This window comes from Bos indicus, chromosome 4, assembly GCF_029378745.1.
Source record: "Bos indicus isolate NIAB-ARS_2022 breed Sahiwal x Tharparkar chromosome 4, NIAB-ARS_B.indTharparkar_mat_pri_1.0, whole genome shotgun sequence".
NCBI lineage: Eukaryota > Metazoa > Chordata > Mammalia > Artiodactyla > Bovidae > Bos > Bos indicus.
This window is the reverse complement of record NC_091763.1, coordinates 47,418,269-47,445,961: the sequence shown is the minus strand read 5'-3', so window position 1 is coordinate 47,445,961 and position 27,693 is coordinate 47,418,269. Positions and strand designations below refer to the sequence as shown.

The 27,693-nt window shown below is 47.2% G+C and overlaps 1 protein-coding gene and 1 long non-coding RNA gene across 5 annotated transcripts in view; one reads left to right on the top strand and one right to left on the bottom strand.

Annotated features, from left to right (window-relative positions):
* The window catches only part of LOC139182697 (uncharacterized), an 83,833-nt gene that overhangs the window by 14,467 nt on the left and 41,673 nt on the right, over window positions 1-27,693 (top strand). The window contains exons 2-3 of the long non-coding RNA XR_011566220.1: window positions 8,784-9,242; window positions 27,450-27,647. This is a non-coding gene — a long non-coding RNA (uncharacterized lncRNA). The remainder of the gene's footprint in view (window positions 1-8,783; window positions 9,243-27,449; window positions 27,648-27,693) is intronic.
* Window positions 21,723-27,693, bottom strand: part of CDHR3 (cadherin related family member 3) — a 77,428-nt gene continuing 71,457 nt past the window's right edge. For 2 of the 4 annotated variants that reach the window (XM_070787739.1, XM_070787740.1), the window contains 4 exons: window positions 26,160-26,191; window positions 25,202-25,386; window positions 24,467-24,515; window positions 21,723-22,730 (listed from right to left, as the gene is read on the bottom strand). In XM_070787739.1, the coding sequence (XP_070643840.1) occupies window positions 22,426-22,730; window positions 24,467-24,515; window positions 25,202-25,386; window positions 26,160-26,191 (571 nt within the window). In that variant the 3' untranslated portion in view covers window positions 21,723-22,425. Of the gene's footprint in view, window positions 22,731-24,466; window positions 24,516-25,201; window positions 25,387-26,159; window positions 26,192-27,667; window positions 27,682-27,693 lie in introns of all 4 variants that reach the window. The other 2 variants (XM_019958667.2, XM_070787741.1) reach the window with 2 other exon arrangements.

The following is a 27,693-nucleotide window of genomic DNA, read 5'->3' as shown; positions in this document are numbered from 1 at the left end:
GCAGATTAGATAAGGACAGAGCCATAGCTGGAGGCCAGGATGGTATCTTGCCCTGTGGAGATGTGTTGGCTGCTACAGAAGAAACTCCCACCATGAGGGGAGGCCAGCCAGTGCCCTCAGTAAAGGTCACTGTGTCTGCTGACAACTCCTGAGGACTGAACTCTGCATCTTCAGGGTCTGCATCCCTCCTCACCCCACTGATTTCTCTGCACAGGGCCCACCCCTCTGTTTCCACCCCCTTCTGCCCTGAGAACACGGTGGGGGAAGCCTTGAGCCTGAAACAGCTTTGGTCAAGAAGATTCCCCTAGAGAAGGAAATGGCAACCCACTCCAGTATTCTTGCCTGGAGAATCCCATGGACAGAGGAGCCTGGTGGGCTACAGTCTAGAGGGTTGTAAAAAGTTGGACAGGACTGAAGCGACTTAGAACAGCACAGCGAGTATAACATACACAACAAAAACTTGGCACAAACAATAATATAAAATATCTCATGAGTAACTTTAAAATCTTAATTATAAGTTAAAATGGTAATATTTTGGATATATTGGGTTAAATAAAGTGCCTTATTAAAATGAATTTCACCTGCTTCTACTTTTTTGTGGCCCCTAGAGACTTTAAAATTACATATGTGGCTTCTATTCTGAAGTTGAAGCCAGAGATGCTCCCTCATGGCAGCTGCCTCGAAACAGAGCACAGAACAGCTTGGCTCCTGGCGGTGACAGGGAGTTTGAAGAGAGGAGGTGTTAAAGTCCAGGGAGAGGGGAAAGACATTTATTAATATTTCCCAAAAAACTGACTTTGCCATATACTTTGTTGGGAAGGTGTGACCCAGAGACCATACAAGCCCAAAGAAAAATAAAAACAAGACCAGAGAAAGGTGTTGCTAGTAACAGCAAGATAATTGGGAAGAGAAAGGGCAAGGGGAGAGGTCTGAGTCTAGTGCTAGCCAATTTTTCAAAAGCTGAGCTTCTTGAGTTCTGGCCCCAACCTTCCCTGGGTCAGGCTGTGCAGTGCCTGAGGGCGGCAGGGGCCCCTGGACATCTGCTCGGCCGTCAGTCGGTCCTGGGGTTAGAATGATGCTCCTTCTGGCCAAGGAGAGGCTCAGAGGCAGCCTCAGTAAAGCCAGGTTATCTCATCCAGCTTCTCCTTTAAAGGCCCCTCACCGGCAAAACCATGTCTTTGGGGGTCATCCCATAGCATAAGAAATACCACACTTTAAGCCAGGGGTCAAGGCCCCATAGTAAATATTTTAGGCTTTGCAGGCCAAGCTCGAGTCTGCCATGGTAGCGCAAAAGTTACCCCAGATGATATTCAAACAGATGAGTATGGCTGAGATCCAACAAATACAGACACTGAAATTTGAATTTCATGTAATTTTCATGTGTAAGGAAATTTTTCTTCTTTTGATTTTTTTTCATATAAAATGATTCTTAGCTCATGGGTCTATAAAAACAGGCAGAGGGCTAGATCTGGCTGGTAGGCCATACATTATTCTAAGGAAACTCCAAAGCAGAAGGTTGGGTCCTCATCAATGCAAATTAAAAGTAGATTGATTTGATTTATAGAGGAATCTAAGGAGAATATTCCTTGAATGTGTGCATTTAAAGTAAGATTTGATTGTAACTGTTTCCTGACACAAAGTGTTACCTTGCTTCCTTTCCCTACTTTGGTGTTTTTTAAATGGATATTTGTCATCCTGCAATGGCACCCCACTCCAGTACTCTTGCCTGGAAAATCCCATCGACTGAGGGCCTGGTAGGCTACAGTCCATGGGGTTGCTAAGAGTTGGACACGACTGAGCGACTTCACTTTCACTTTTCACTTTCATGCATTGGAGAAGGAAATGGCAACCCACTCCAGTGCTCTTGCCTGGAGAATCCCAGGGACAGGGGAGCCTGGTGGGCTGCCGTCTATGGGGTCGCACAGAGTTGGACACAACTGATATGACTTAGCAGCAGCAGCAGCAGCAGTGTGCTGCAAAACTTATGACCAGTGTTTTTGGATAGAATAGGATAGGGTAGGATAGGATAGCATAAGAGAGAATAAAATATCAGAATTCATCATACATAGTAAAGTTTGATAATGGAACATTTTACAGCTGTGAGTATATTCATGTGCATATTTTATATATGTATATGTGTACTGGATTGTAATGCTAGAGATGTTTTTTATAGTGGATCTTGGTTAAAAAGTTGAGAGCTTGCCTTGATGAGTATTGGGGAAAAGAGGGGTTGAATTTCCAGTCCTCCTAGATCACCCTCAGGATCTGGAATTTCTCTCCCCACCCCTGTGCCCCTGGGGTTTCCTTTGCCGATTCACCCTGAGAACCACGGGTCACATGTCCTCACAGTGATGCACTGGCAGATGGGGTACTGAGATGAGGAAGGCACAGGCCTCACCTCACTGTCATTTTCAGAGCCCACCACACCATCAGCTAGTTCACCCTGCACCTTGAAAACAGTGGCTGGTGTGTAAGAGAAGCTTGGCAAATGTGTGTTGCCTGAATGAGTGACCAAATCTGGACAGCAGGGTTGCAGGTCCGAGTGCTCTGAGATGTGAGAAAGCGCAGCGCAATTGGGGAACTGAAAGAAACTCAGTGAAAGTGACCTCAATGGCTGTTCTGCCAGCTACCCCTCCCGCCTGAGCTTACAAAGACTGCTCATCAGGGCATAGAAGGTTTTGGGCGCAGACCACTCCTCCCCCACTTTTTCAGTTGTTGTTCAGTCGCTCAGTTGTGTCTGACTCTTTATGACCCCATGGACTGCAGCATGCCAGGCTTCCCTGTCCCTCACCATCTCTTGGAGCTTGCTCAAACTCATGTCCATTGAGTTGGGGATACCATCCAACCATCTCATCCCCTGTTGTCCCCTTCTCCCCCTGCCTGCAGTCTTTCCCAGCATCAGGGTCTTTTCAAATGAGTCAGCTCTTCGCATCAGGTGGCCAAAGTATTGGAGCTTCAGCTTCAGTATCAGTCCTTCCAGTGAATATTCAAGATTGATTTCCTTTAGGATTGACTAGTTTGATCTCCTTGCAGTCCAAGGAACTCTCAAGAGTCTTCTCCAACACCACAGTTCAAAAGCATCAATTCTTCGGCAGTCAGGATTCTTTTATGGTCCAACTCTCACATCCATACATGACTACTGGAAAAACCATAGCTTTAACTATACGGACCTTTGTTGGCAAAGCAATGTCTTTGCTTTTTAATAGGCTGTCTAGGTTTGTCATAGCTTTTCTTCCAAGGAGCTTATAATTTCATGGCTGCAGTCACCATCTGCAGTGATTTTGGAGCCCAAGAAAATAAAGTCTGTCACTGTTTCCATTGTTTCCCCATGTATTTGCCATGAAGTAATGGGACTGGAGGCCATGATCTTAGTTTTTTGTATGTTGAGCTTTAAGCCAGATTTTTCACTCTCCTCTTTCACCTTCCTTAAGAGGCCCTGTCGTTCCTCTTTACTTTCTGCCCTAAGGGTGGTGTCATCTGCATATCTGAGGTTATTGATATTTCTCCTGGCAATCTTGATTCCAGCTTGTGCTTCATCTAGCCTGCCATTTCATATGATGTACACTGGATATAAGTTAAATAAGCAGGGTGAAAATATAGAGCCCTGATGTACTCCTTTCCCAATTTGAACCAGTCATTGTTCTATGTCCAGTTCTACCTGTTGCTTCTTGATCTTCATACAGGTTTCTCAGGAGGCAGGTAAGGTGGTCTGGTATTCCCATCTCTTTAAGGATATTCCACAGTTTGTTGTGATCCATGCAGTCAAAGGCTTTAGCATAGTCAATGAATCAGAAGTAGATGTTTTTCTGGAATTCTCTTGGTTTTTCTATGACTCAACAGATGTTGGCAATTTGATCTCTAGTTCATCTGCCTTTTCTAAATCCAGCTTAAACATCTGAAATTTTTGGTTCACATACTGTTGAAGCCTAGCTTGGAGAATTTTGAGCATTGTTTTGCTAGCATGTCAAATGAGTGCAATTGTACGGTAGTTTGATTATTCTTAGGCATTGCCCTTCTTTAGGATTTGAATGGAAACTGACCTTTTCCAGTCCTGTGGCCACTGCTGAGTTTTCCAAATTTGCTGGCATATTGAGTGCAGCACTTTAACAGCATCATCTTTTAGGATTTGAAATAACTTATCTTCCCAAGGCAATGAGCTCACCTGAAGACAGGGCCATCTACCTTACTCAGTAAGAAATGCTAGTTATCTCAAAGACTTCAGAAAAATCCCAGCAACCCTGTAGAATTGTCTTTATGACTGAGAGTCATAAAGCAGGCAGTGATAGGCTGGGTGTTGAGGTCAAGCAAGGCTGGGCTTGTCAGAGAGACAGATGAAGAAGACTGTCCCAGGAGCATCACCATAAACAGCCACAGCTCCTTCCCTTGTGCAGTCACCACTCAAAGAAATTCCTCCCATGGCTCCTTGGAGACTCCTGCCCTTTGGCTTTGTGCCTCCAGGCTTGTGGTGGCATTAAAAGTGCTGCTCCTTGTCACTAGGCTCTTGTGGTTCTAAGTGTGGTGGAGGCAGCTCTGAGGAGTGACTAGATCCCTCATCCTGGGGTCCTGCCACGTGGGTCCTATCTGAATTCCTGCCCTCAGAAACTGGATTTGACGAAATCCCATAACATGAGTTAAGGAAAACTGGGGAGAGGGACGGAGAAGGCAATGGCACCCCACTCCAGTACTCTTGCCTGGAAAATCCCATGGATGGAGGAGCCTGGTAGGCTGCAGTCCATGGGGTGGCTAAGTCGGACACGACTGAGTGACTTCACTTTCACTTTTCACTTTCATGCACTGGAGAAGGAAATGGCAACCCACTCCAGTGTTCTTGCCTGGAGAATCCCAGGGATGGGGGAGCCTGGTGGGCTACCGTCTATGGGGTCGCACAGAGTCGGACACGACTGAGGTGACTTAGCAGCAGCATCAGGGGAGAGGGAAAGCTCAAGAGGCCATAGGAGAGCCCCAAGACAGAGGCAGACATTGTCACGTTCCCCCATCCTGTCCTCATTCCTGGTACCAGGGTGAATGGGCCCATAGGGTTCACCAAGTTGCTGAAGGAACATGCATGTTCCTGGGCCCCAGGCAGAGGAGATGTGCAGGCATTACCTGGGGTGTTGTGATGCCTCCTGGGTTGGGGGGTGGTAGAGAGGAACTCTCAGTCTGCACGAACATGAGCTTGGGTGTAGCCCCTCCTGCTGGGAGAGGAGGCTTGGTACCAGCTAGCTGACCAACCCCGCAATGCAGGGAGAGCTTCCAGGGACTCATTCCAGGGCTCCCGCCCTTTGCACTGTGACCTTCGGGCAGCTGCACACTCATTAGCATTCATGTCTGCCTTTGGCACAGCCCACTGAACACCAGCCAGCTGGCTGAGACCCTTCGTGTGCAAAGAGTCTGTGTTGTTCAAGATTTCGGATAGTCTTGCGTGTGTACTGATGACCTCAGCTGTGACTGCCGCTCACACCAAGAGCTGAGACTCTGTGACTGGACTCACACCAGTCTCTGCAACGTGAACTTGGAGTGGACCCGGAGAAGGCAGAGCAGGAGACAGAGCAGGCTTTCCCTTGCTGCTTTCACAGTCAGAGATTTGGTTGTGACATTTCAATCTGTGTTGTTCTATCATTTTATTTTCTTGAGGTGAAACAAACATCTGGTGCACAGATCTTCATACATTTTAAATGCCTCTCCCAGCCTCTGCACTGTTGTAACGCCGCCCCTTTCCTTCCCGCATGTTCATTTGAATATGAACTTAATGGACGCTAAATAAGTCAGCAGAGTTGCTGTTTTTCATGCGGTTGAGCAGATGTGTTTCTGAGGAAATGTGCTTGTATGGGCAGCCTCACCCTCTCCACCCAGACAGACCACAGGCACAGCCAGCCTCTGGCACCCAGGAGAGTGCTCCAGCCACCTGTCTGGGGGAATTGAAAGTGTAAATGGCACCCAGCCCCCTCTGTAAAGTTTCCTCCTCCCCCCATCCCCTCCCTTCCTCTGTATGCTAAGGACCGGTGGGGTTCTTCAGTAAGGAAGGGACGGCACGGCCCCTGTCCTTGAGTGGTACCAACCAGTCCAGTGCTGAAAAAAATCATCTGTGCTCCGCAGACTTGATGGATTAAAAGCAGGGATCGATCTTTCAAGTTCCACCCTAAGTTCCAGCACTTTAGGAGATTCCCGGAAAAGCAGGACAGGCCAGGGAATGCTCCGGGTTGACTCATCCTCGGGTTGAAAAATTCTTGCCTAAAATCTGTCATTCCCAGCCTAGGACTTGAGAAGACTCGTGGAGGTTCTTGAGGGCAGCTAAAAGCTGGAGCAATCACCTGGGCTGGCTTTGTCCCCTCTCCCCCACAAAGGACTGTTGCTGAAGCTGTGTTGTGATGGACCCTGGTGTGTGTGTGTGTGTGTGTGTTGCTCCGTTGTGTCTGACTCTTTGAAACCCCATGGACTATAGCCTTCCAGGCTCCTCTTTGTTCATGGGATTTTTTCAGGCAACAATGTTGGAGTGGGTTGCCGTTTTCCTCCCCCAGGGAATCTTCCCGACCCAGGGATAGAACCCGCATCTCCTTCATCTCCTGAATTGCAGGCAGATTCTTTACCTGCTGAGCAGTCAGGGAAGCCACATGCAACCTGGGCTCAGGCACAAAGCAGCCTCAAGCTGGGCATGGGCTTTCAGGATGTCTGTCTTCCCGGTCAGGCAAGGGTTCCCAGTCTTAGGTGCAGCTTGATGTGGGAGAGAGACAGAGGTCCCAGATAGTGAGCCTGGCCCTGCTTGCTCCTATTAACTCAGTCACCTAGCCCTCTCTGGACTTTCCTCTCTTCATCTACTTGGCAAAGGGGTTGAAGCAGATGACCTCAAAGCTATTCACAGATTTAAAACTCCACAGGGAATTTTCTCTCCTCTAAACTCTGCCCACCCCACAGAATTGTTCTGTGACTGGCCCGAGGCGCATCAAAGCCCTGCAAACTGCAAAGCGCTGGGCACACCAGCCTTTCTAGGGACGATGATTCTGGGAGCCCTGTTTGGTCCAGAAATCCTCCCAGATACTGTTCTTAATGGATTTGCCAGACTCTTAGATCAGCGATTTAACAAAAGCCTGGCTGAGCCCGGATTAGGTTTCTGGGAGCCAGGACCTGGGGGGCCTGTCCGGTTGAGCCACTTTCTCAGAGCCACGTGACTGTCACAGACCAGGAGGCAGGCGGGGTGGGGGTCCCTCCCCCATGTCTGTCCCCTGCTCTGAAGTCCTGTGCACAGTGAAATCGAGCAGCAGTGCACCTAAAAAGAACGCCCGATTGAAGAGTGGTGGGTCACTCACACCCACCGGTGGTCAACACACTTCCCACACAGTGAGGGGCCCCAGTCCAGACTTGCAGGTTCCAAGTTGGCTGTCACCTTGGCCATCTTCTCTGGAGCCCATGACATTGCCCCCAGGGAGGCAGGAGGAACAGAGCTGTGAGGAGAACCCTGTAGCGGCTGCTATGATGTATGACGTTTCTGCCACCTTTACCTAGAAGGGCTTCAAAGTGCAGGCAGCCCCAGAAGAAGAGGAACTTCCCCAGGGGAAGTTCTGGTGTCTCCTTGGAAAATCCCACTGAGCTGGAAAAAAAAAACACACACACACAAAAAAACCGGGTGTTTACTGCTTACATGTACAAGATCTTGTTTAACTTGCACACTTCTCCATGGGGCAGACTTACAGCATCATCATCCCCATCTTACAGGGTAGGAAACAGAGCACAAAAATGTTAAATGACTTACTCAAGGTCACAAATGTTTGACCCCAAGTATATCCAATATCAGAGTGCATGCCTTTAACCACTAAGCCACATCTCCTCCAGAGTGGGAATAAGTCACCTTGATTTGTCCATGTAGACCAGAGGCCACTTTTGACTTGAGATACTGTTTGGCAGCCAAGGTGAAAAGAGTCCTTGTTTGGTGAATTAAATACACAATGAACAAAGACCCCACAACTTTGGAGAAATGAGCTACTAAGGCAACTTCAGATACAACAAGGAATTAGACTTTACTGATGGTGTTCTAGACCTTGAAGTAGTCAGTCCAGGGGGAGAGGGTAATATCTTAGACCAACCACAGTCAATGTCAGGCCAGGGGAAACTCCATGTTGAAGCAAGGGGGGCTCTGGTGCAGCCCACCCTTCTCACCAGCTTCCTTCCCATTGCCAAGCCTGCTAGTTATGGATTTTTTTTTTTTTTACTAAGAAAGGAGGCAGCCTAGTATTTTTCAATTTGCTGAAAAATCACACGGTGAGTTAATGCTAGAGCTTGCAGTACTCCATATGTGTGGCTGGTCAGAGATGGGCCTCCCGGGTATGAACCTTTTGTTATTTTGAAAGCACTTTGGCTCAAAGCTGGATGTTCTGGAGTTGGCCTTAGTAGGCTGATGCAATGCCACAGACTAAGCTAGAAACAAGTGGGATACCAGCGCAGAGGGTATTCACAGCCCTCTCCCAGCGACAGGGGAAGTAGGCCATCATCAGGCTTAGGGAAAGGAGTTGAGAATGTTCACATATCTAAAGGCACTCAACCCACAATGAGGGTAGCAGCTGAGAGCTCTGTGTCAAGGGAAAGGGGTGTTTAAATCCAGGCTGTCTCCTCAGAGTTTCTCAAACCCAGTTAACCCTTTGGCTTATAGGAAAATAAAGCTGACAACTTTCAGAGACAGCCAGTACGTGTGATGCAGCAAGAACAGAGGTACTGAACCTGAAGCCAGTTCTTCAGAGTTATTATTAGTATCCACATCCCTCATCATTATGATTTTATTCTGTTATTTATAGGACAGGAGAAGTTACCAGACACATTGATCATGGGAGTGACCAAACACACCATTCCTGGCTGAGAACACTGCCGTGGTCATAGCCTCCAAGGAGAGAAGAGTCCTCAAGGCATTGCTCATCCAGACTTTGCCGTGTTTTGACCATACCATCCTTTGCCCACGTGTGATTGGACAGAGGAGGATGCTTGGCCCAGGACCTCCATGCATGGACCGACTGGTATTGTCAGATGTGGTCCAGCTGAATCAAAGATCATTCAAGTTAGATCTTTCTCTCTTTGGGAGTTGATTTTGGAAATGAAGAGAAAACAAGCCAGCTGGTAGCGGGACAAGAATCATGGAGACACACTTAGAAGAGGGGTGTGAAGATTGTCATCGCTGAGTCACCCTGATGCTGGAAATCCAGGACCAATGGTTCTGAACCCAAATGCCTGTGCACACGGGCTGGCAGCTACCCTCACAGGTGGGTACCATATTGTGTTCAAGGTGGAGGATGTGCCTTTTGTTGTAACTGAAGATATATATTGTTACAACAGTGCACCTCAGACAGAATGTTGAGAGAAGTGTTCAACATGTAGAATGGGAGGACCGCAAATGGGCACATTGTATGGGAGAGGTGTGAGAGGTAGAGTGGACTGACAAGCATGGGCAAAGGAACCTCGTGTTTCCTAGGGTGTGTGCAAACTTGGTTTTGTGAGTACAGAGCACAGTTGGGGCCATAGCAGTTATCCTCAAATGAAAACACAGGCTTGAAGAGTAATCAAGTGAATGATATAAGTGGGGATGTAATTTAATCCCTTTGAAGCCTTGCCAAAAATTCTAGTGTTTGAACATGCACCATGGAATTAGTCAGGACCCTTTTAGTTTTAAGTGACAAAGACTGAACTCAAATTAACTTACAAGGGAATTCATGGCTCATATAATTAAAAAATCTAAAGGATGGTACTGATTTTGGTCCTGGCTGGATCCAAATGTGCAGTATCATTGGAAATTAGGGGCTTCCCTGGTAGGTCAGTTGGTAAGGAATCTGCCTGCAATGCAGGAGACCCAGTTCAGTCACTGGGTCGGGAAGATCCCCTGGAGAAGGAAATGGAAACCCACTCCAGTATTCTTGCCTGGAAAATCCCAAGGACAGAAGAGCCGGGCAGGCTACAGTCCATGGGGTTGCAAGATCGGGCATGACTTAGTGACTAAACCATTGGAAATTAGTATCTATCTCTTACTCTTGCTTTCCTCCAATAGGGTTTATTCTTTGGTTGGCAGCAACTCCCACACTTGACATGATGGCAAGCACTGGCTTCATGTTTCATGCTTACCTCCCCCCAGCTGAGGAGGCTCAGCAGAGTAAGAGTAATTCCCTAGCAATACAGCCCAAGTTCCAGGGATGGCTCTCATTGGTCCACCTTGGGACATGTATCCATCCCTGAACCAATTACTGAGGCCAGGGAAAAGCAGCAACCTAATTGGCCTGGCCTGAGTCCTGTGCCACAGCTTTGGATCTAGGGCAAGATGTCAGTACTACCAGAAGACAGGGCTTAAATTAACAATAGAAAAATGGTTGTCCCTGGAGACATGTTGAATAGGCGGTCACACCAGATATCCACCTCGGCCCCAAACAAAGTAGTTGACTGCAATCTCTCTGAGGTAATGATCCTTGAACTCTTGACATGAACCTTCTTGAATGCTGAATGACTTTCTGATTCCAATATCCATGAAAACTAACTATAATTTAATGGCAGATTTATCTACCAGGGTTCTTATTAACAAACAACTAACTCACTCTAGTATTGTTACCTGGAAAATCCTATGGACAGAGGAGCCTGGTGGGCTACAGTCCATGGGGTCGCAGAGTTGGACATATCCCAGAGACTGAACAACAACAACTCACTCTACTTTGTTTAAATAGAAGAACAATGTATGAGAGGCTATTAGGGGCTTACAGACTCTCTGGCAGAGTTAGAGAAGAGGGCTTGAGGCTCTGCAGCTGTAAACCCTGGTCCAGTCACAGGCTTGATCCCACGGCCTCTGGCTCCTGTTACTGGGAGTATCTCTCCCTGTCCTGCCGCCTCTGGGGGCTCCACACTCCTTGCCATACTTCTCCCCCATCACAAAGATGCAGTCCTGTGTGGCAACTGCTCCCTTGCTTTTTACTCTTCTATTTAAGTTTCAAGTTGCTGCATCCAACTGGCAGAGCCCAGGCCACATGTCTGTGTCTGAGCTGCAGAAGTGATTTGGGGAACTGAGTTCTGATCTCCATCCCAGTGAGGCAATGGCCCTACCATGGCCTATTTCCATAACTTAGGAAGGTTATTCAAATGATCCTGGGCTGGCACCAATATGAGCCCCATCCACTATACTGCACTCCAAATTGTCAGGTCTTCTGCATCTTCTGGGTTCTGGAGAGATCACACAATGGGGCTAATGCTCTTTATTTCCACAAGTGGCTTCCCAGTAGATCTGTGAGTAGCTGATTTTTGTGACCAATGGAACCCAGTTAACATAGGTAATTTGGTGATGTAATTTAGATAAAATTTAGCTTGGGGATAAGTATTTCCTTGCCAGTAAGATTGGATTGCCAGAGCTCATGGTTTTTTCGTCAAAAAGAAAGCCCTCAGTGGGTCTCTTGATGGTCCCTGTAAAATATGGCCTCATGGAGCCCTCCCAGGAGTGCCAGCCCACAGGCATTTAATAGGCATTTTCACAGAGCTCTACAAGTGCCACCCTGGGCTACTATTTAACCACAGACCATCCCCAGCCATTGACAAGAAGCTGAGTTGCCAGGCAAGGGTCTTCTTGGCCTGATAAAGTCCCCCTGGAGTCTAGAATCCTATAGCAGCCCTTGCCAGGAAATTGGATTATCTGACCTCCCTCCTGTGCTCTCCACTGCCTGATCAGGAGCTGAAGTCATTCAATTAAGAGAGAGTTTTTGAGCATTAACTATGTCCCAGGCATTGTACTAACACTGGACATACTCTGCCCCCCAGGGAGCCTTCAGACAAGTAAATTAGCCAAAGCTCAAATGGCGCGAAGGGAAGCAAGGAAGGGGATGAAAATGTTCAAGTGCCATTATTCAGAAAGAGATGCTTAGTTTTCATTTTTAAGCAGACTTATTGATCAGAGTGATGATGGAAGCCATGGTCTTTGACCTCATGTAAAAGCATAGTCATATTTTCCCAACACGTGATCTAACAAAGAAATGTCTGGAATTGGTGAATTCATTTATGTAAAGGTCTTCTAAAGGTAATGCCATTAAATACATTCAGTTCGATTTAATAGATGAAAAGAATTAAACCGGAATAAATAATGACCACATCAGAAAATCTAGCCGCTGCAGTCAATTGAATATACATAACTGACTGTAGTAGGAAGTCTGGTCTTTGGCTCCTGGGAACGCGTGGAATTCCTCTCAGAATACTGACATATTCCACAAAGCAAAATATGGTCTTTGACAGCTAGGGTAAAGAGGACGTTTCTGCTCTAGACCCAGAATACCAGACCACAGGCCTCATCGTTTCCACGGAGGCGGCAGGTGCCCTCAGAGACCACTAGGTGTCGCTGTGAACCTGTGAGAACGCGGCCTCACGCTGCGGGCACATTTCAGCTGGGTCTGTTTTCAATCAACACGTTGTCAGTTTTTCTACCCGAGGCCCCAGGGGTGTGCTAGGAATTTTTATTTCCTGAGAAATCCTGTGATTCAGCTGCCCTTTGTTGGCCCTGCGCGAGAGAATGAAGGCTGTGCTTGCTCTACCAGCTCCCCAGGCGGGGGGCTCCCAAGCAAGGGTCTTCAGGCCACCAGCCACCTCTCCCCTCTCTCTCTCTCTGCTCTTCATCGTTTGCTTCAGCCCTGTTGTCCCCCTCCCTTTTTGCCTCTTCACTTTCCTTTTTATCTTTCTCACCTGGTGCTCAGTGACACTAATGAGCCCTCAGTTGCTCCATGGGAAGGGCCCCATCCTGGAAGAATGGTCCAAGCCCTGGTGAATTTCAAGACATCCAAACAAGCTCCAGCATCAACTAGCTTGTACATTCTGACCTCACCTTCCCCTTCTGATTCTACACTCAGCCTTGCCCCTTCTTCTAAAGCAACCCCAAGATTAAGGCAGTGTTGGGATGGGAGCAACAGGAGGCTAAGCGGAATTCCAGACCCTCGTCCAGCATGAAGGCGCTTAGAAGCCACACCTCCTTTCAGACCCCACCTGCCTCTGCCACTTTCTAGCTCTGAAACCTCTGGGAGGTAACTCACCCTTTCTAATCTTAAATTCTTCATAGGTAAGTGAGAGAGTACCTCCAGATGCGTTATATTAAAAAACATTATAAATACAAAGGACTCCATGAGATGTTCCACATTATAAGCATTCTATAAATGCAAAGTGATTTTAATAATTATTATATGGACACTTAGACACATCAGCATACACTCAAACAAACATTCTCTGGAACTTGTGGCAGGATCATGTGTTAAGGAAAAGAAAAGGGAAAGGGAAGTCGCTCAGTCGTGTCCGACTTTTTGTGACCCCTTAGACTGTAGCCTACCAGTCTCCTCTGTCCATGGGATTTTCCAAGCAATAGTACTGGAGTGGTTTGCCATTTCCTTCTCCAGCGATCTTCCCAACCCAGGGCTTGAACCCAGGTCTCCTGCATTGTAGACAGACACTTTACCGTCTGAGCCACCAGGGTCATGTGTTAAGGGAACAAAATCCAGGGGTATTTATTCAGAGATTCTAACCCTCTCTGTACTTAAGTCAACAGTGATTAAGTTGTTCTGAGTCTAGCTGGGAGATGTCTTCATCGATAAGCATAGTTTGCTTGGCAAAATGCCCTGATCACTGTCCTGTGGTCTTCAAGGAAAAGGCCACTCATGGGTGGAGTTGGCCACTCCCTCCTTCAGGTTTGGTAGGGCTGTCCTGGTTTCCAGCAACCACACTGCTGTTGTGGATTTCTGTGGGTGGCCACAGGACAGAATCCTGACTGTGGGAGCCCTGTGGCTGCTCTCTGCAGGGCCTGCGCCCTCATACTCTGAAAAGCTTGGAGGAGGTTTTAAAGAGAGGACCCAGTGTATTGGAGATGGTTTCTGGACCACTCAGAGGAAGCCAAGTGGCAAAAAGAGCCCCTGCTGACCAACATACATAACTGCTGCCCCTTCGCCTTGGGGAGGAGGAGGCTGTTTCTGAGTGAACCAGATCTTGATTTAACGTCTTTGGAAAGCACTTGAATACTCATAACCAAGATGAGGCTGCTTTTGTTGAGCAGCTGACTGGTAGGGAATATGTGTAGAACAGAGCAAAGAATAGACCATGCCTTTCGCACAGCCCAAAGCTGCATGCGCTGGGCTTGCAGGGCTGCAGGAGGCCAGTGGCTATTTCAGATCCCAGCTCAAGCCAGATGGGAGAGGACGGTCTCAGAGCATGTCTGCTGGTCCAGAAGCTGGTAGTGATGCTGCCTGTGTAAGGGTTGATTTCTGCAGCTTGGGCTTTCAGGGAAGAGATACTTGGTCAGAGGATCCGTCTGAGGGTTCAGTTATCTGACACCTTTCCACATCAGAACACAAATCAAAGAACATAACTGAGCCCTTCAGCATAGGCTCCGTGGAGGCACACCCAGGTTGGTGTCCAGGCTCTGTGACCTCTGGGCAAGGTCCCTTATCTCTCCACCCCTCAGCTTTCTCATTAAAATGCAGCTAACCAGGCTATCCTCAGAGTGCTATGAGGATTTGGAGTTCATGTAACTAGTGTACCGGAGAAGGCGATGGCACCCGACTCCAGTACTCTTGCCTGGCAAATCCCATGGACAGAGGAGCCTGGTGGGCTGCAGTCCATGGAGTCGCTAGGAGTCGGACACAACTGAGCGACTTCATTTTCACTTTTCACTTTCATGCATTGGAGAAGGAAATAGCAATCCACTCCAGTGTTCTTGCCTGGAGAATCCCAGGGACGGGGGAGCCTGGTGGGCTGCCGTCTGTGGGGTCGCACAGAGTCGGACACGACTGAAGCAACTTAGCAGCAGCAGCAGCAGCAGTGTACCCAGCCCATGTTAGACACACAGTTGCAATCCAGAGGTTTGTCCAGACCTGTCTGCAGACTGCTCAGGTGCAGAGGAAGCTCAGTGAGGTCAACCAGCACTCCAGACCATGGGCTACCTCCTCATGCCAGACCTCGACAGTGTTTGGGAAGGGCCGACACTATCACATCCTGGGCCAACGGATGAGAGAAAACATTTTAAAACATTTGTCTATTTCAAAAGTTTGTGACAGCCTAGTGGATTGCTGGTGAGAATGTAAAATAGTGCAAGGACTTTGAAAAAGAGTGTCATGGATTTTCAAAAAGATCAATATAGAAATATCATATGACCTAGCATTTCCACTCCTAGGTATGTAACCGAGAGAAATTAGAGTGTGTCCATACAAGAACTTGTACACTAACATCCAGTGCACATTATTCATAATAGCCACAAGGTGGAAATAACCCAAATATCCATCAGTTGATAAGTAGATAAATAAAATGTGGTATACTCATGCAACAGAACATTATTCAGCCATAAAAAGGAATAAAGCCCTGATATCTGCTACAACGTAGATAATTCTTGAAAACACGCGAAGTGAAATAAGCCAGATAATACAAAAGGACATATATGATATGTTTTCTATTTTTATGAAATAGCCATAGAGACAGACAGTAGGTTAGGGCTTGAAGAGTTAGATAGTGGTGATGGTTTCACAACTCTGTGAATATACTTGAAAACCACTGAATTTATTGGTATGTGAATTACATCCCAAAACCAATAAAAGTGTTACCAAATAAAAAAGACAGCTTAGCATATCATTTGGAGGGTGTTCTGACTGTGGAAGAACAGATGAGATGGGCAGGACAGGAAATGGAGGAGCTCTTGTGAGCCTCATCTATAAATTAGATTAACCAGCTTCCCTCCCTCGGCCACAGATTGTGTTTGGACCCTGCAGGAATCACAAGGCTTCTGAGTGCACTGGGGCCCCACATGGGCAGCGGGATGCTCTCGTCTAAGCACTGGGCCTGTCTCACTTAGCAGGCACCACACGGGAAAACTGCAAAGCTCACAAGCATGCTTAACACTTGCAAGGATCATGTTCTCCCAACCCCAAATCAGGACTGATAATTATGGTTCACGCTCACAGGAATGGTAGGAGATACCATTTTAAGTAGTGACTGTCTCCAAAAATCCCATCTTGAGGCTCCAGTTTTCTAGGACACACTCACCTCCCTATTTCCTTCTAAATTAATTTGCTAAGAATTTAGACTCTCTTGGAAGTCACAGGACACAGGTTTTTTGTTTTTGTTTTTGTTTTTTTGTACAACTCAGATCTCCTGGTAAAAGGCTTTTAATCACAACTGTATTTTTTCAGATTGTGAGCTAATCTAATGCATGGCTTGGATGAATAAGGTACCTGTGACCTTTTCCACAGCAGGGCACTGAGTTCCGATCGAGAAAACGCCATCCAAGTCTGTTTGCTCTGCTTCTATGAAGCCTGTTTGGAATCTTGACAGGACTCAGTTCAATGCATAGAAATACAGAGGGCTTCTCTCTCACAGTGTGCTTGTGTGTGTGTGTGCGCACACACACACACACACACACACACACACCACCACCACCACCACAACCACCACCACCATCACCACTCCAGACAGCAATAACAGTAGATTTCACAGCCTGGTCAGGGGGCAGTTGCATTCAGGAAGCATTGTTTGGTGTTACGTGAAATAACTGTATTTGGAAGCTTCCACTGAGGGAGTGGCTAGACCCTGCAGGGGCACCTTTATTTAAGATGGGAATTGGCCCAGGAGAACTCAGGGCTTCTTTTGTAGCTGAAGCACTCCTTCCAAAAGGTTCTTCAAGGTTTCCATGTGCCCAACACCCTGAACCAAGCCACTGCCATCTCATACCTGGATTAATCCAAAAGCCACCTCATTGCCCCCCTCTACTTCCACTCCTGCTCCCTGCCTCCCTCAAGTGAATTCTCAAATCAGCACTCTGAGAGATGATTTAAAACAGAAAATATGTTGCACCCCTAACCCTGCCATGTCTCCTCATCACATTCAGAGCGAAAGCCGAAGTCTTTACCATGGTTTACAAAGCCCTACATGATGAGCCTCTCATCCCTCACTGCCTCATCATACCCTCCACAGACCACACATACCCAACCCTACCTCCAGATACGCGCCCACTTTCCCACAGACACCTGTGCAAAGGCGTTTTCTCCGGTTCTTGTGTTCATCACTGTTCCTCCAGCTAATCCTCAACTTGGTTTTCGCTTTGCACTCTCTGCCTGGGGTGTCTTACCAGTTACCTGCATGACTCTGCCGGCTTCCACTACTTGCCTCTCACCTAACTGTGGGCCTTCCTTGACCACACTATTTAAAGCAGCCATGCCCACCCTTCATAACCCTGACCTTGTTCATAGTTCTCAATAGCTCTTACCACCATTAAAATATCATATATTTATACATAAAGGATATATCTACCTATGACATGTGCATACATATGAAATATGCATACATGTGATATATATGTACATGTGTATAACCTGTTTATCTATCATTTCTATGGAAATAAACAAAGGCTAACTATATGAGAAAAGCAAAGCATATTTATTTGTACCTTACTGTAGTAAGCAAGTCAGCCACCATCACTCTTGGCAGAGACTCAAAAGCGGGCAGAGGAATGGGAAAGCTTTGTAGTGGAACAAAGAGAAGGCTTGGGGTGCTCTGATTGGAGGCTGTCAGCCTGGGGAAGCTGTCGGTGGGCTCACTGGAGGGAGTACATCCTATGGTGTACATTTAGTTTTCTCTGGCTGGTCCTAAGTTAGAAGTGGAGATAAAAATTAGGGAAGATGACTGTTATCAAGTCCTGGCCATTTGGGGCTGATATCCCAGGGACGGGGGAGCCTGGTGGGCTGCTGTCTATGGGGTCGCACAGAGTCGGACACGACTGAAGTGACTTAGCAGCAGCTACAGAACTTATTGTTTAGCTTCCTGGATTGTTACTAGAAACAGCCATTCAGCTTCCTGCAAGCCTGACTTATGGCAGGCTGGCTTCCCGGGCTGTTTACTGTAGATAAGGGGGTTGCTTTCCTAGGCAGGTTGCTGCAGGTTGTGTGGGCCCAAGTTCTATGTTTATATGTGGTTGGGCCATCGTCCATTTTCATATTCAGTCTCTCATCCCTCACTAGAATGTTAACACTAGGAACATTGTTTTATTTACTGCTGTCTTCCCAGAGCCTAAAACAGTTCCTGGGACCTAATCGGCACTCAGTAACTATTTGTTGATCACCATCACGTTTGTGTAAATCTAGTTAGAGAAGATGTACTCTGCTACATGACTCAGGTTGGAAACCAGCCGTCACCTTGCTTAATTCTATCCGGTTCTACAAATGTTTGTTGAATAGTTGCCATGCCTCCGGAAGGCTCTATATTGGCTGCGGTTATTCACCCCCAGGTGACACAGGACAAGCACTGGCTGAAAATTGATTGACAACCAAGAATCTGAATGCTTCAGCCTTCGCTGAACATTCTCTTCTCTCCCACTGCAGACTCACAGCTAGCTCTGAGAGTCCTTCAGCGTCCAGGTCATCCCTCACACTTTCAGAGACTGCTGTGGCCCCATCTGCTTTCTCCCATGCCCACTACCCACGAAACTCATTTATTTCACATTCAGTGCCAGCAGTCGGAGAAGGCAATGGCACCCCACTCCAGTACTCCCATGGATGGAGGAGCCTGGAAGGCTGCAGTTCATGGGGTCGCTGAGGGTCAGACATGACTGAGCGACTTCACTTTTACTTTTCACTTTCATGCACTGGGGAAGGAAACAGCAACCCACTCCAGTGTTCTTGCCTGAAGAATCCCAGGGATGGGGGAGCCTGGTGGGCTGCCATCTGTGGGGTCGCACAGAGTCGGACACGACTGAAGTAACTTAGCAGCAGCAGCCAGCAGTGGCTGCTGTCTTTTCAAAGAACTGGTTATCGTCTCAGTTGTATTATTCCTTTGAGCAGGTGCCACATCTCACCTCCCATACACATAGTGAGGTCTCGGTGATCTGAGTCTACCCCCCATTCCCCACCCCATCCTGTGACTGACCTTTTCCCTGGCCTCAGAATACATCCATCCTCCACATAAGGAAGTCACACCTGACTCAGAGCTGCCATGCAGAGGTTATAAGCAGTATGCTGTTCAGATAACCCAAGACTGGGGCCCCTCCTTGGGCATCTCAAGTATTTTCTAATAAAGGCTCCCTATTAAATTTGGTTTTTTGGCCAAGCTGAGCAACATGCGGGATCTTAATTTCCTGACCAAGGATTGAACCCTTGTCCCCTGCATTGGGAATGCGAAGTCTTAACCACTAGACCACCAGACAAGTCCCCACATTAATTTTTTTTTTAATATTTAAGCGATTCTGAAATATATCCTCTTCCAAAAAGGAAATTCCAGACTTGGGTTAATTTATCTTTCAAATAGAACACTCAAGGAACCAAGAAACAGACCAGGATGGGAGTGCAAATAGAATCTTTGAGGATGGGTCACAGCAGGCTGCCTGTGGCCACAGCAGGCCGAGTGTAAGCTCCGAGAGGGCAGGGCCCTGGGGCTGCTGTGTGACAACGAGTCAGCACCAGGCACATAGTGTTTGCTCCGTAAACATTTACTGAATGGATGGCAGGTGTAAACACACACGGTAAATTTGAAATCAGAAATGCCAAGTTTCAATAGCCATCATTTTCTAGATTCACTATTTGGTTGCTTTAATTTTCTCAGCCATTACAAAACACATTACACAAAAAGGCAAATGATAGATCTACAGACGTGAAGGGAAGTGAAGTCGTTCAGTTGTGTCTGACTCTTTGCAACCCCATCGACTGCAGCCTACCAGGCTTCTCCATCCATGGGATTTTCCATACTGGAGTGGGTTGCCATTTCCTTCTCCCTACAGATGTGAGACAGGGCTATAAGGAGCGTAAGCCTCATTGCCCAGTTTTTCTTCACACGTGCTCTGAACAAAACGGGACAGCAATGCAGACCCTGCTTCCTACTGAACACGAGGGAAAGCTCCAACTTCAGAATTCACCATGGGCTTCCACATCCCTCAGTGGATCCCTCTGTGACCTGACCTCTGAACATGTTTGCTTTAATTTTTAATGACTCAGAATCAGGCAAGTCAACATTAGATACAATAAATTTATATGTGATTAAGTCCTTGGGAAAGAAATGTGAGAGAACTTTTACATGGTTCCCAATGGAGAAGGAAATGGCAACCCACTCCAGCGTTCTTGCCTGGAGGATCCCAGGGATGGAGGAGCCTGATGGGCTGCCGTCTATGGGGTCGCACAGAGTCAGACACGACTGACACGACTTAGCAGCAGCAATGGTCCCTGGCTTGATTTTACTCAGGTAATTTATTTTTCAAACCTGGTTTAAATAATCTAGTCCTAGACCTGAGACTTCTGATTGCCCCTAATTGAATAGTCCAATATGCAAAAGAAAAAGGCAGTTTCTTTTGGCAGAAGTTTCCTGGTACTACTCCTGACCCATATCTTGGGCTCCTCAGTGTTCACATCTTGGGGCTTGGAAGACGAGTCTTCCTGCCCATCACCAGGGAGAGAAATGACTCTTCAAGCAGACCCTGGGCTTCGAGAGGTCCCTCCCTGTGCCTAACTTAAATCTCTCTTTCTGTCCAAGAAGCACGATCCCCTCCTGCCCTGTCATCTCAGGAGAAGGGAGAACAGCTGTTTGCCACCCTCCTTTTAATCATCCTTAATGGGCTCGTAAACAGTTATCAGGCACCCCCTTCAGCCTTTTCGGAGCTTCATTTTACTTACATTGAGGCTGAGAGCTTCTGAGGAAGGCCTTTTACTCGGGGCCCCACAGACTTGCCGAGTCTTAAATGGGTAATCAGCCACTTCACCCACTTTAACCTCCACAAATGAGCAGCTCTGCCTTCTTTGCAAAATTTAAACCTATTCAAGGGAGTTCCCTGGCAACCAACCCTTATTAATAAATCACACTTGCTCTAGGCCAGGATGGGGCATTTTCTAAATGTTTCTTTTTCTTGAGAAGTCACACCAACGACAGCAGGCACACAATAAACAGTGCAGCTGCTCCCTCCCAAGTTCTGCATTTGCAAGATGGATCCTGGCTGCCTCGTACAGGCCATCCTGGGCCTGGGAGAGTTCTCATCTGTTACCCCAACCGGGAAAGTGGGTACTGCTCCAGTGGACTCTCATCTAGTCCTTTCCTGTGGTCACAGCAGCTAAGGAGCAGGACATGGAGCGAAGGTGAGGATTACTTGGCCTCTACCAGGCACACACTGAAAATTTCCATTTTCTGTTCCATCACAGGGAGGCTTTATGTTTGGATCATTGCTTGTGCCCACGGTGAATGTCTCAACTGTATGAATGGCTAGGGCTTCCCGTTGTGTCTCTACTCAGTCCTGTGGTCTCCCTCAAGAGGAGGTAGAGAAGTAGCTGGGCAGGTAGGTTGCAGGGTTGATGTTGTTTTAGCTTTGCAAAAAAGAGTGGCTTTATTTCAAGAGGAATTTTCACCAGGGTGACTAAAATGAAAAGGACTGACGACACCAAGTGTTGACCAAGGAGGAAAGCAATCAGAGCCCTCCATCATTGCCGGTGGAATCGTAAACTGGGGCCACCAACTTGAGACTCCTCAGATTCCAGCAAGGGCTCTGGCCATCCCACTCCTAGGAATAGGCTCAGAAGAAACAAGTGTTTGTGCTACCAAAAGATGTGGAAAAGGAAGTTCACTGTGCTGTAATCTATAATAGTAAAAAAAAAAAAAACTGGGAGCAGCCACCTAAATGTGGGATGGATAAATGACATGTGGTAGATTCCCTCAATGGGATAAGATATACAGTGAAGAGATGGATGGTTACACACAGACATGATGCTTAGTAAAAGGAGCCAGACACAAAAGAGTGTGTTCTGTGTAATCCCATTTATAGGAAATTCCAAAAAGGCAAAAGTAATTTATGACAATAAAGACCCAAATAGTGGTTGCCTCTGGCAGGAGTCTACATGGTATCAAGCTGAGTGCCTTAGATCTGTGCGTCTTATTGCTTTATCAGTTTTACCTTAATGAGAAGGAATTAAAGGTATCTAGTGTGTTTTCTTCTTTCCAGATGAACAACTTATTATTTATTCATCCTTTTTTCCCCACTGCTCTGCCTCTTTAGAAAAAGATTAGAGGTGATTTACAATGGTGTTGAACTGTATTTATCAGTGAAGAAATCTGGGAGACACCAAAATTAAGGCAGGGAAAAAAAAAATGTGGAACCAGATGGGAGGGTAGCCCTCAGAATTTAGGCAGCAGGTCTCCTGCACTTCCCGAGGGTGAATGGAATGGAATGCGGCTTCCTAGAGTCAATACGAAGAAGAAACACAAGTCCACATTCAAGTTAACAGTCCAGCTGGTCAGAGGCACAGATGATTGAGCAAAACCACTCCTGGGCCATCTCAGAAAAAGGCAACTCTGGGATCAAACCCATTTCTGTTTAAAGTTTGTCAAACACTCCTTCTGGGACCCTGGATCCCCTACATTTTCTGCCTCCCACTCTGCCCTTGAAGAATGTAAGGTGAAGCGGCATCCAGACAGTCAAGTTCGCTCACTGCATTGCCTAGTTCACTTCTCTGGGTGCCGTTTGGGGGATGCCCCTCTCGTGAAGGCTGAGTTTCTGTTCTTTGGGGTGCTTGGCATGCTGTCCTGGCTCCTGGGCCCCAGGCCTGCATCCTCAGCCTGGACTTTGATGCTCAGACCATCTCTTTCCTTGTCAGTGCTCCTTGGTGTCCTGGTCCCTTCCTGAGGGACAGGTCTTCTTGGAGCAGCTCCCTGGGGGCTGGACTCTTTCCATTTTGGCATTTGGGTTAAGGAGTCTTTCCACTTTCTGGCTCCAGTTTTTGAGTTGAATTCATATATTGCCCCAGTAACTAGGGGGAAAAAGAAATACACAACCAATATATAAACAAAGGAATCCAAGTGCTTCTCTGCTTCCCCCCTCCACTCAGCTCTCATCTCACCCCCAGCTAGAAAGAAGGAAAGCAGGCTTGTGAAAAACACAGACAAGCTGCAACAGCCTGCCCTTTCCAAGAGCTGAGCTACGTGGCTCTGACCACTCGGGTTGCAGATCTCAATGCTTCCCTAGAAAGAAAGGTTTAAGAGAGTCTCTTCCCCAGTGGCTCAGATGGTAAAGAATCTGCCTGCAGTACAGGAGACCTGGGTTCTATTCCTGGGTCGGGAAAATCCCCTAGAGAAGGACATGGCAAGCCCCTCCAGTATTCTTGCCTGGAGAATCCCATGGACAGAGGAGCCTGGTGGGCTACAGTCCATGGGGTTGCAAAGAGTCAGGCACGACTGAGCAATTACCACATTCACACTTTCACAAGGTCACCTCAGTGGCAGGACTAGAGGCCACAGAAGTCTGGAACTCGATGGGAGCTTCCGATACATTAGGTCTATTTTCTCATGGAGTTACCCATTACGTTCTGATTTGTTTGTTTAAAAAGACCCCCTGAATCCCTGCTATAAGCAGGAACCCACCAAATAAGAAAAGAAACTTTGATTTTTATTTACGTTATGTTAGCAGAGATTTACAGACACAGACCCACAAATCTGGCCTCTTTTGAGATGATGCAAGGGAGCCATTTTTATCATGTCGGTGCCAGCAGACGCTAATTGGTGTTTGTTCACATTAGTCTAGTTGGCTCATTTCTTCCTTTTTCCTTCTCTCAAAAACACAGACGCAGGAGAACAGCCTCGGCCCTTCCTGGCTTTTGCCCCAGAAGATCTAGTTTCCAGCGTGCCCCTGCTCCTGCAGCACGAGTGGCCTCTTAGGCAGAGGATCCCACCAGCACTTATGCTAATGTGGGCACATTATGGTAACAAGTACCTAATAATAGAGGGAAATTTAATTCCAGCAGCAGCAGCAGCCTCCCCTGGAGAGGAGCCATCCTCCTTCCGAGGAGGACCGAGCTGAGCCGTTCACATGTGAGGGTGGCAGGAAGCCAACACACTTGCCTCCCGAATTTGGTTTCCTTCCCTTTATTCACGTCTATAATTGAGCCTTTGTAAGTGAAGGGATGTGTGTAAAGGAGCTAAATTTGGAGCTGATTTCATGGGGGTGATGAGAGCTCTGGAGGCCAGCTTTACCTTATGTTCATCTTGCCGACCAAGAAGAAATTCTTGGCCCTGATCAAGGGGAAAAAGAAGCCAAGCTTGCCATTTCTCCATATCTCTCATTACCAACAGGATGGTGTTAGAAGCATTCAGAAAGGATAGGAGGAGTGGGGAAGAGGGTGGGGGGAGATGGAGTCCCAGTAAGCAGAAAAAAAAAAGTGGGTTATTGAATTCACAAATTCCCTGAGTTGGTTTGTGATTCAGGAAAGGGAGGCTAGACAGAGGCATGGTCCTTGACGGGGAGCCTCTAGGTAGAAATCTTCTGAGGCCTCACACGTGAGATCGTATGCTTGAGAATCAGCCAGCCAGCTCTGCTTTGAGCTGATCTCATGTTATAGGGAAGCCTGGAAGGGTCAGCATTGTGTAGGCACCACAACCAAGTGGATTGACAGACTTGAGTGAAGAGCAGGACATCGGACAGGGTCCTCCATGATTCTATCAGCCTGGAATATGAAGAGCCCACTGATAGGCAGCACTGCCATGTAATTACCTGGGTCTGTGGCTTCTCCATCAAAGACTGTGTTCATCTGCATTGTTTCCTAAGGAAAAGAGACAGTTTCAAGCACAGCTCTACACTCTTCCTCCCAGGCGAGACTGCTCTTCCTTATAGCCCAGATTCCTCACCCAGGGCCTACCTGACATTTATTTATTCCATAGGTGCTGTGCTAGGTGCAGGGGACACAGCGGTGAAGAGGCAGGGGGGTTACTGCTTGCAGTCAAGCAGGAGCCTTTGACAAAGAGGCATTGCAATATACAGTGAGGAAGACTATGATGAGAGAATATAGGATACTATGGGGTCGTTGGGCAGGGGGTGGGAAGAAGCCATTTAATGCAGACTTGGGGGTAGGAAAGCATCCTGAGTAAATTCTATCTAAGCTGCACAGAAGGAAGAGCAGAAATGCCATGCAACACTGGCCAAGGTCGACATCATCCAAGATCTGCCAGGCAGATGTTATACTCAGGACAGGCACAGAGCTGAGGCCAGTGCAACGCTGCATCTGGGGCTGGCCTGCCTCACCTAAGCCTAGGGCTCCAGGCCTTTTTCTTCCCCAGATCTGTACTCTGTGCTGCCCCCCAGGATCTGACCTCTGCCCATAGAAACACCCCCACCCCTCACATAGTGCCCTTCCATGATGCCACTCTTCAGCAGGCTCACGAGGATGGTGTTTGGAGTTTAGTGGGCCTTCCACTCCTGTTTTCATCACATAAGCCATTACCTACTCACTTGCCCACAACTCCCTGCTGTGAAAAGAGAAGGAATGGCTTTCATCCATTTGATCTGCTCAGAAGCTTCACTTTTTACAGTCTTGGGAATTGATTTATTTAATCGATGAATTTCATTGTACATAGTTCTCAGTCTCTGTGTGGCATCACAATAAGATCCAGGAGACAGGGGATCACCTCTTCCTTCTGTTTGTACACAGACTGGTAGTTATAAGCAGCACTTCCTCCTCGTCCCACATATCATTTCCCAAACTCATGGGTCTTGGGTCATAACAGAATCCTATTATCAGGGGCTGGGGAAACCTGGAGTGGTCACCTTCAAAATCTGTCACTTCCCATGGGGTGCATCAGATCAGTGAAATAAAAACAAAGAGGTCAGGTGAAGAGGCAAATCCCCAGCTATCCTGTAATGCTTTGCCTTTACATGAAGTCGTCACAGTTTTCACAATATTTCCCCACCTGTTATCTCATTCCACCAATGAGGAATCTAAAGCTTAAAGAGGCTGAGGGATCCCCAAGGTCAAGGTCACATGGCCAAGCAGAGAGAGCCATTCCCAACCCCATACACTACTCTTTTTCTGTCACTTTTCCCACAAGGTTGTGGAAAAGCAAAGCAAAACTAAATCCTACTGAAGGCTGAAGCACCAGTTCTGGTCTTTAAGTTCCTCCCCACCTCCCCCAGCTCACTCTCCTGGAGAAGTGGTGTGGATAATAAACACCACTATTCAATATTTATGAAATCCAGTTCTTCTGCAAATATATCAGCAGACAAGTTCAGTGGAGGGAACAAATTCTATCAGGAGCTCGTCACACAGCAATCAGTTCCAGTGGCCACGTATAGGCATCTCCCTGAATGATAAACACTTCCACGGGGCTGTGGCAGGGCTGCCTGGGAGGAGGATGCGAGCCTACCACCCCACCCTCCCCCCACCAGGTATCCAGGGGTCAGCTGTCCTTACCACCATGACCTCTCTCTTTGTGTTCTTCATTTCTGCAGGGAAGAGGACAGAAGTTAAGCTTCTTGGACACTAAATTGACCTTAAAATTCTACCTCCACCATGAGACCTCATCTTCTCTGAGTTTAGTATTGCAGGCACAGCAAAGAATTTTCTGTCTCTAGACATGTTTGTCGACAGCCTTCCATCTTCTCAGAAACACACACACATCATACACAATTAAAACAATTTAAAAATTCTTTTTCCATGTTATTGTTATTACTAGAAATTAGCTTTTAAATGGCTTTGTACGTGCATGCTAAGTCGCTTTAGTTGTGTCTGACTCTTTGCGACCCTATGGACTGTAGCCAGCCAGGCTCCTTTGTCCATGAGACTTTCCAGGCAGGAATACTGGAGTGGGTTGCCATGCCTTTCTCCTGGGGATCTTCCCAATCGAGGGATCAAACCCAGGTCTACTGCATTGCAGGCAGATTCTTTACCGTCTGAGCCACCAGGGCAGCCTAGTGCCACTGGGAAGCTCAAAATGGCTTTATAGGTAAATAAGAAATGTGAAGTTGCTACATTGGTTGTGTGAGGATTCTTTGCATCCTTATGCCCCTTTAAAAAAGTAACTAGGATGAGAGCTTATGGAAACTCTCGTTTATTACAACGATCTCATTTGATATGATCACTAACTACTGCAGTCGAATTTCTAACCCTGTTAGACACCCCTTGTGCATGTCAGATGCATGCACCAATGGCTGGCGTGGTCAGAACAACCGCTTATCAAAAACACTCTTTCCAGGTCTTTGCCCATCCCTCCCCATAGCTTGGATTCTCCCTGAGGCCACAGCTTTGGTGGCAGTGGTGACCTCTCCTCAGATGGACCTTGCTCTATTCACCAATGCCCTGAAATCACTCAGGTCTCCCAGCGCATCTGACTGTACCCAGCCCTCATTTCTAACTAGCCTGACCTAAATAACATGAGAAAATGACCAAATCCATTACACTCTGAGAATAAAGTATCATTTATCCATAAAAAAAAGAGACATTGGTCTAATACGGAGCACTAGCTGTCCCCTCCGTGTGTGGCAGTGCATAGATTCTGTGTTTAACCCACAGAGAATTCTTCATTCCTGACCTGCTTGGTGGGGAACAGACCTTTAGATGCTGATGTTGAACTGACGGGAGGAGACTCAGTAAGGAACAGGCAGGACCAAGTGAGAGATCCGAGTGGGCCAAAGGCCCCTTGCAGCCCGTCCTGCCCTCCCCTCCCTCCAGCTGCGTGTGACCTCTGTTTCATTTCATCCACAGATGATGCGGCAGAAAACCACCAAGACAGGACTGTGCCCTGATTTTCCACTAAGTTGGAGTGCTTTTATATATTAGATTGGCTGAAAAGTTCGTTTGGTTTTTTCCACAAGATGTTAGAGAAAGAACCTGATTGAACTTTTTGGCCAACCCAAGAGTACAACAGAGCCAGCAAAAAAACAACAAGAGCAGCAAACAAAGGTAACTAACATCATACGTACCTACTTTCTTCACCCTGTGAGGGGAG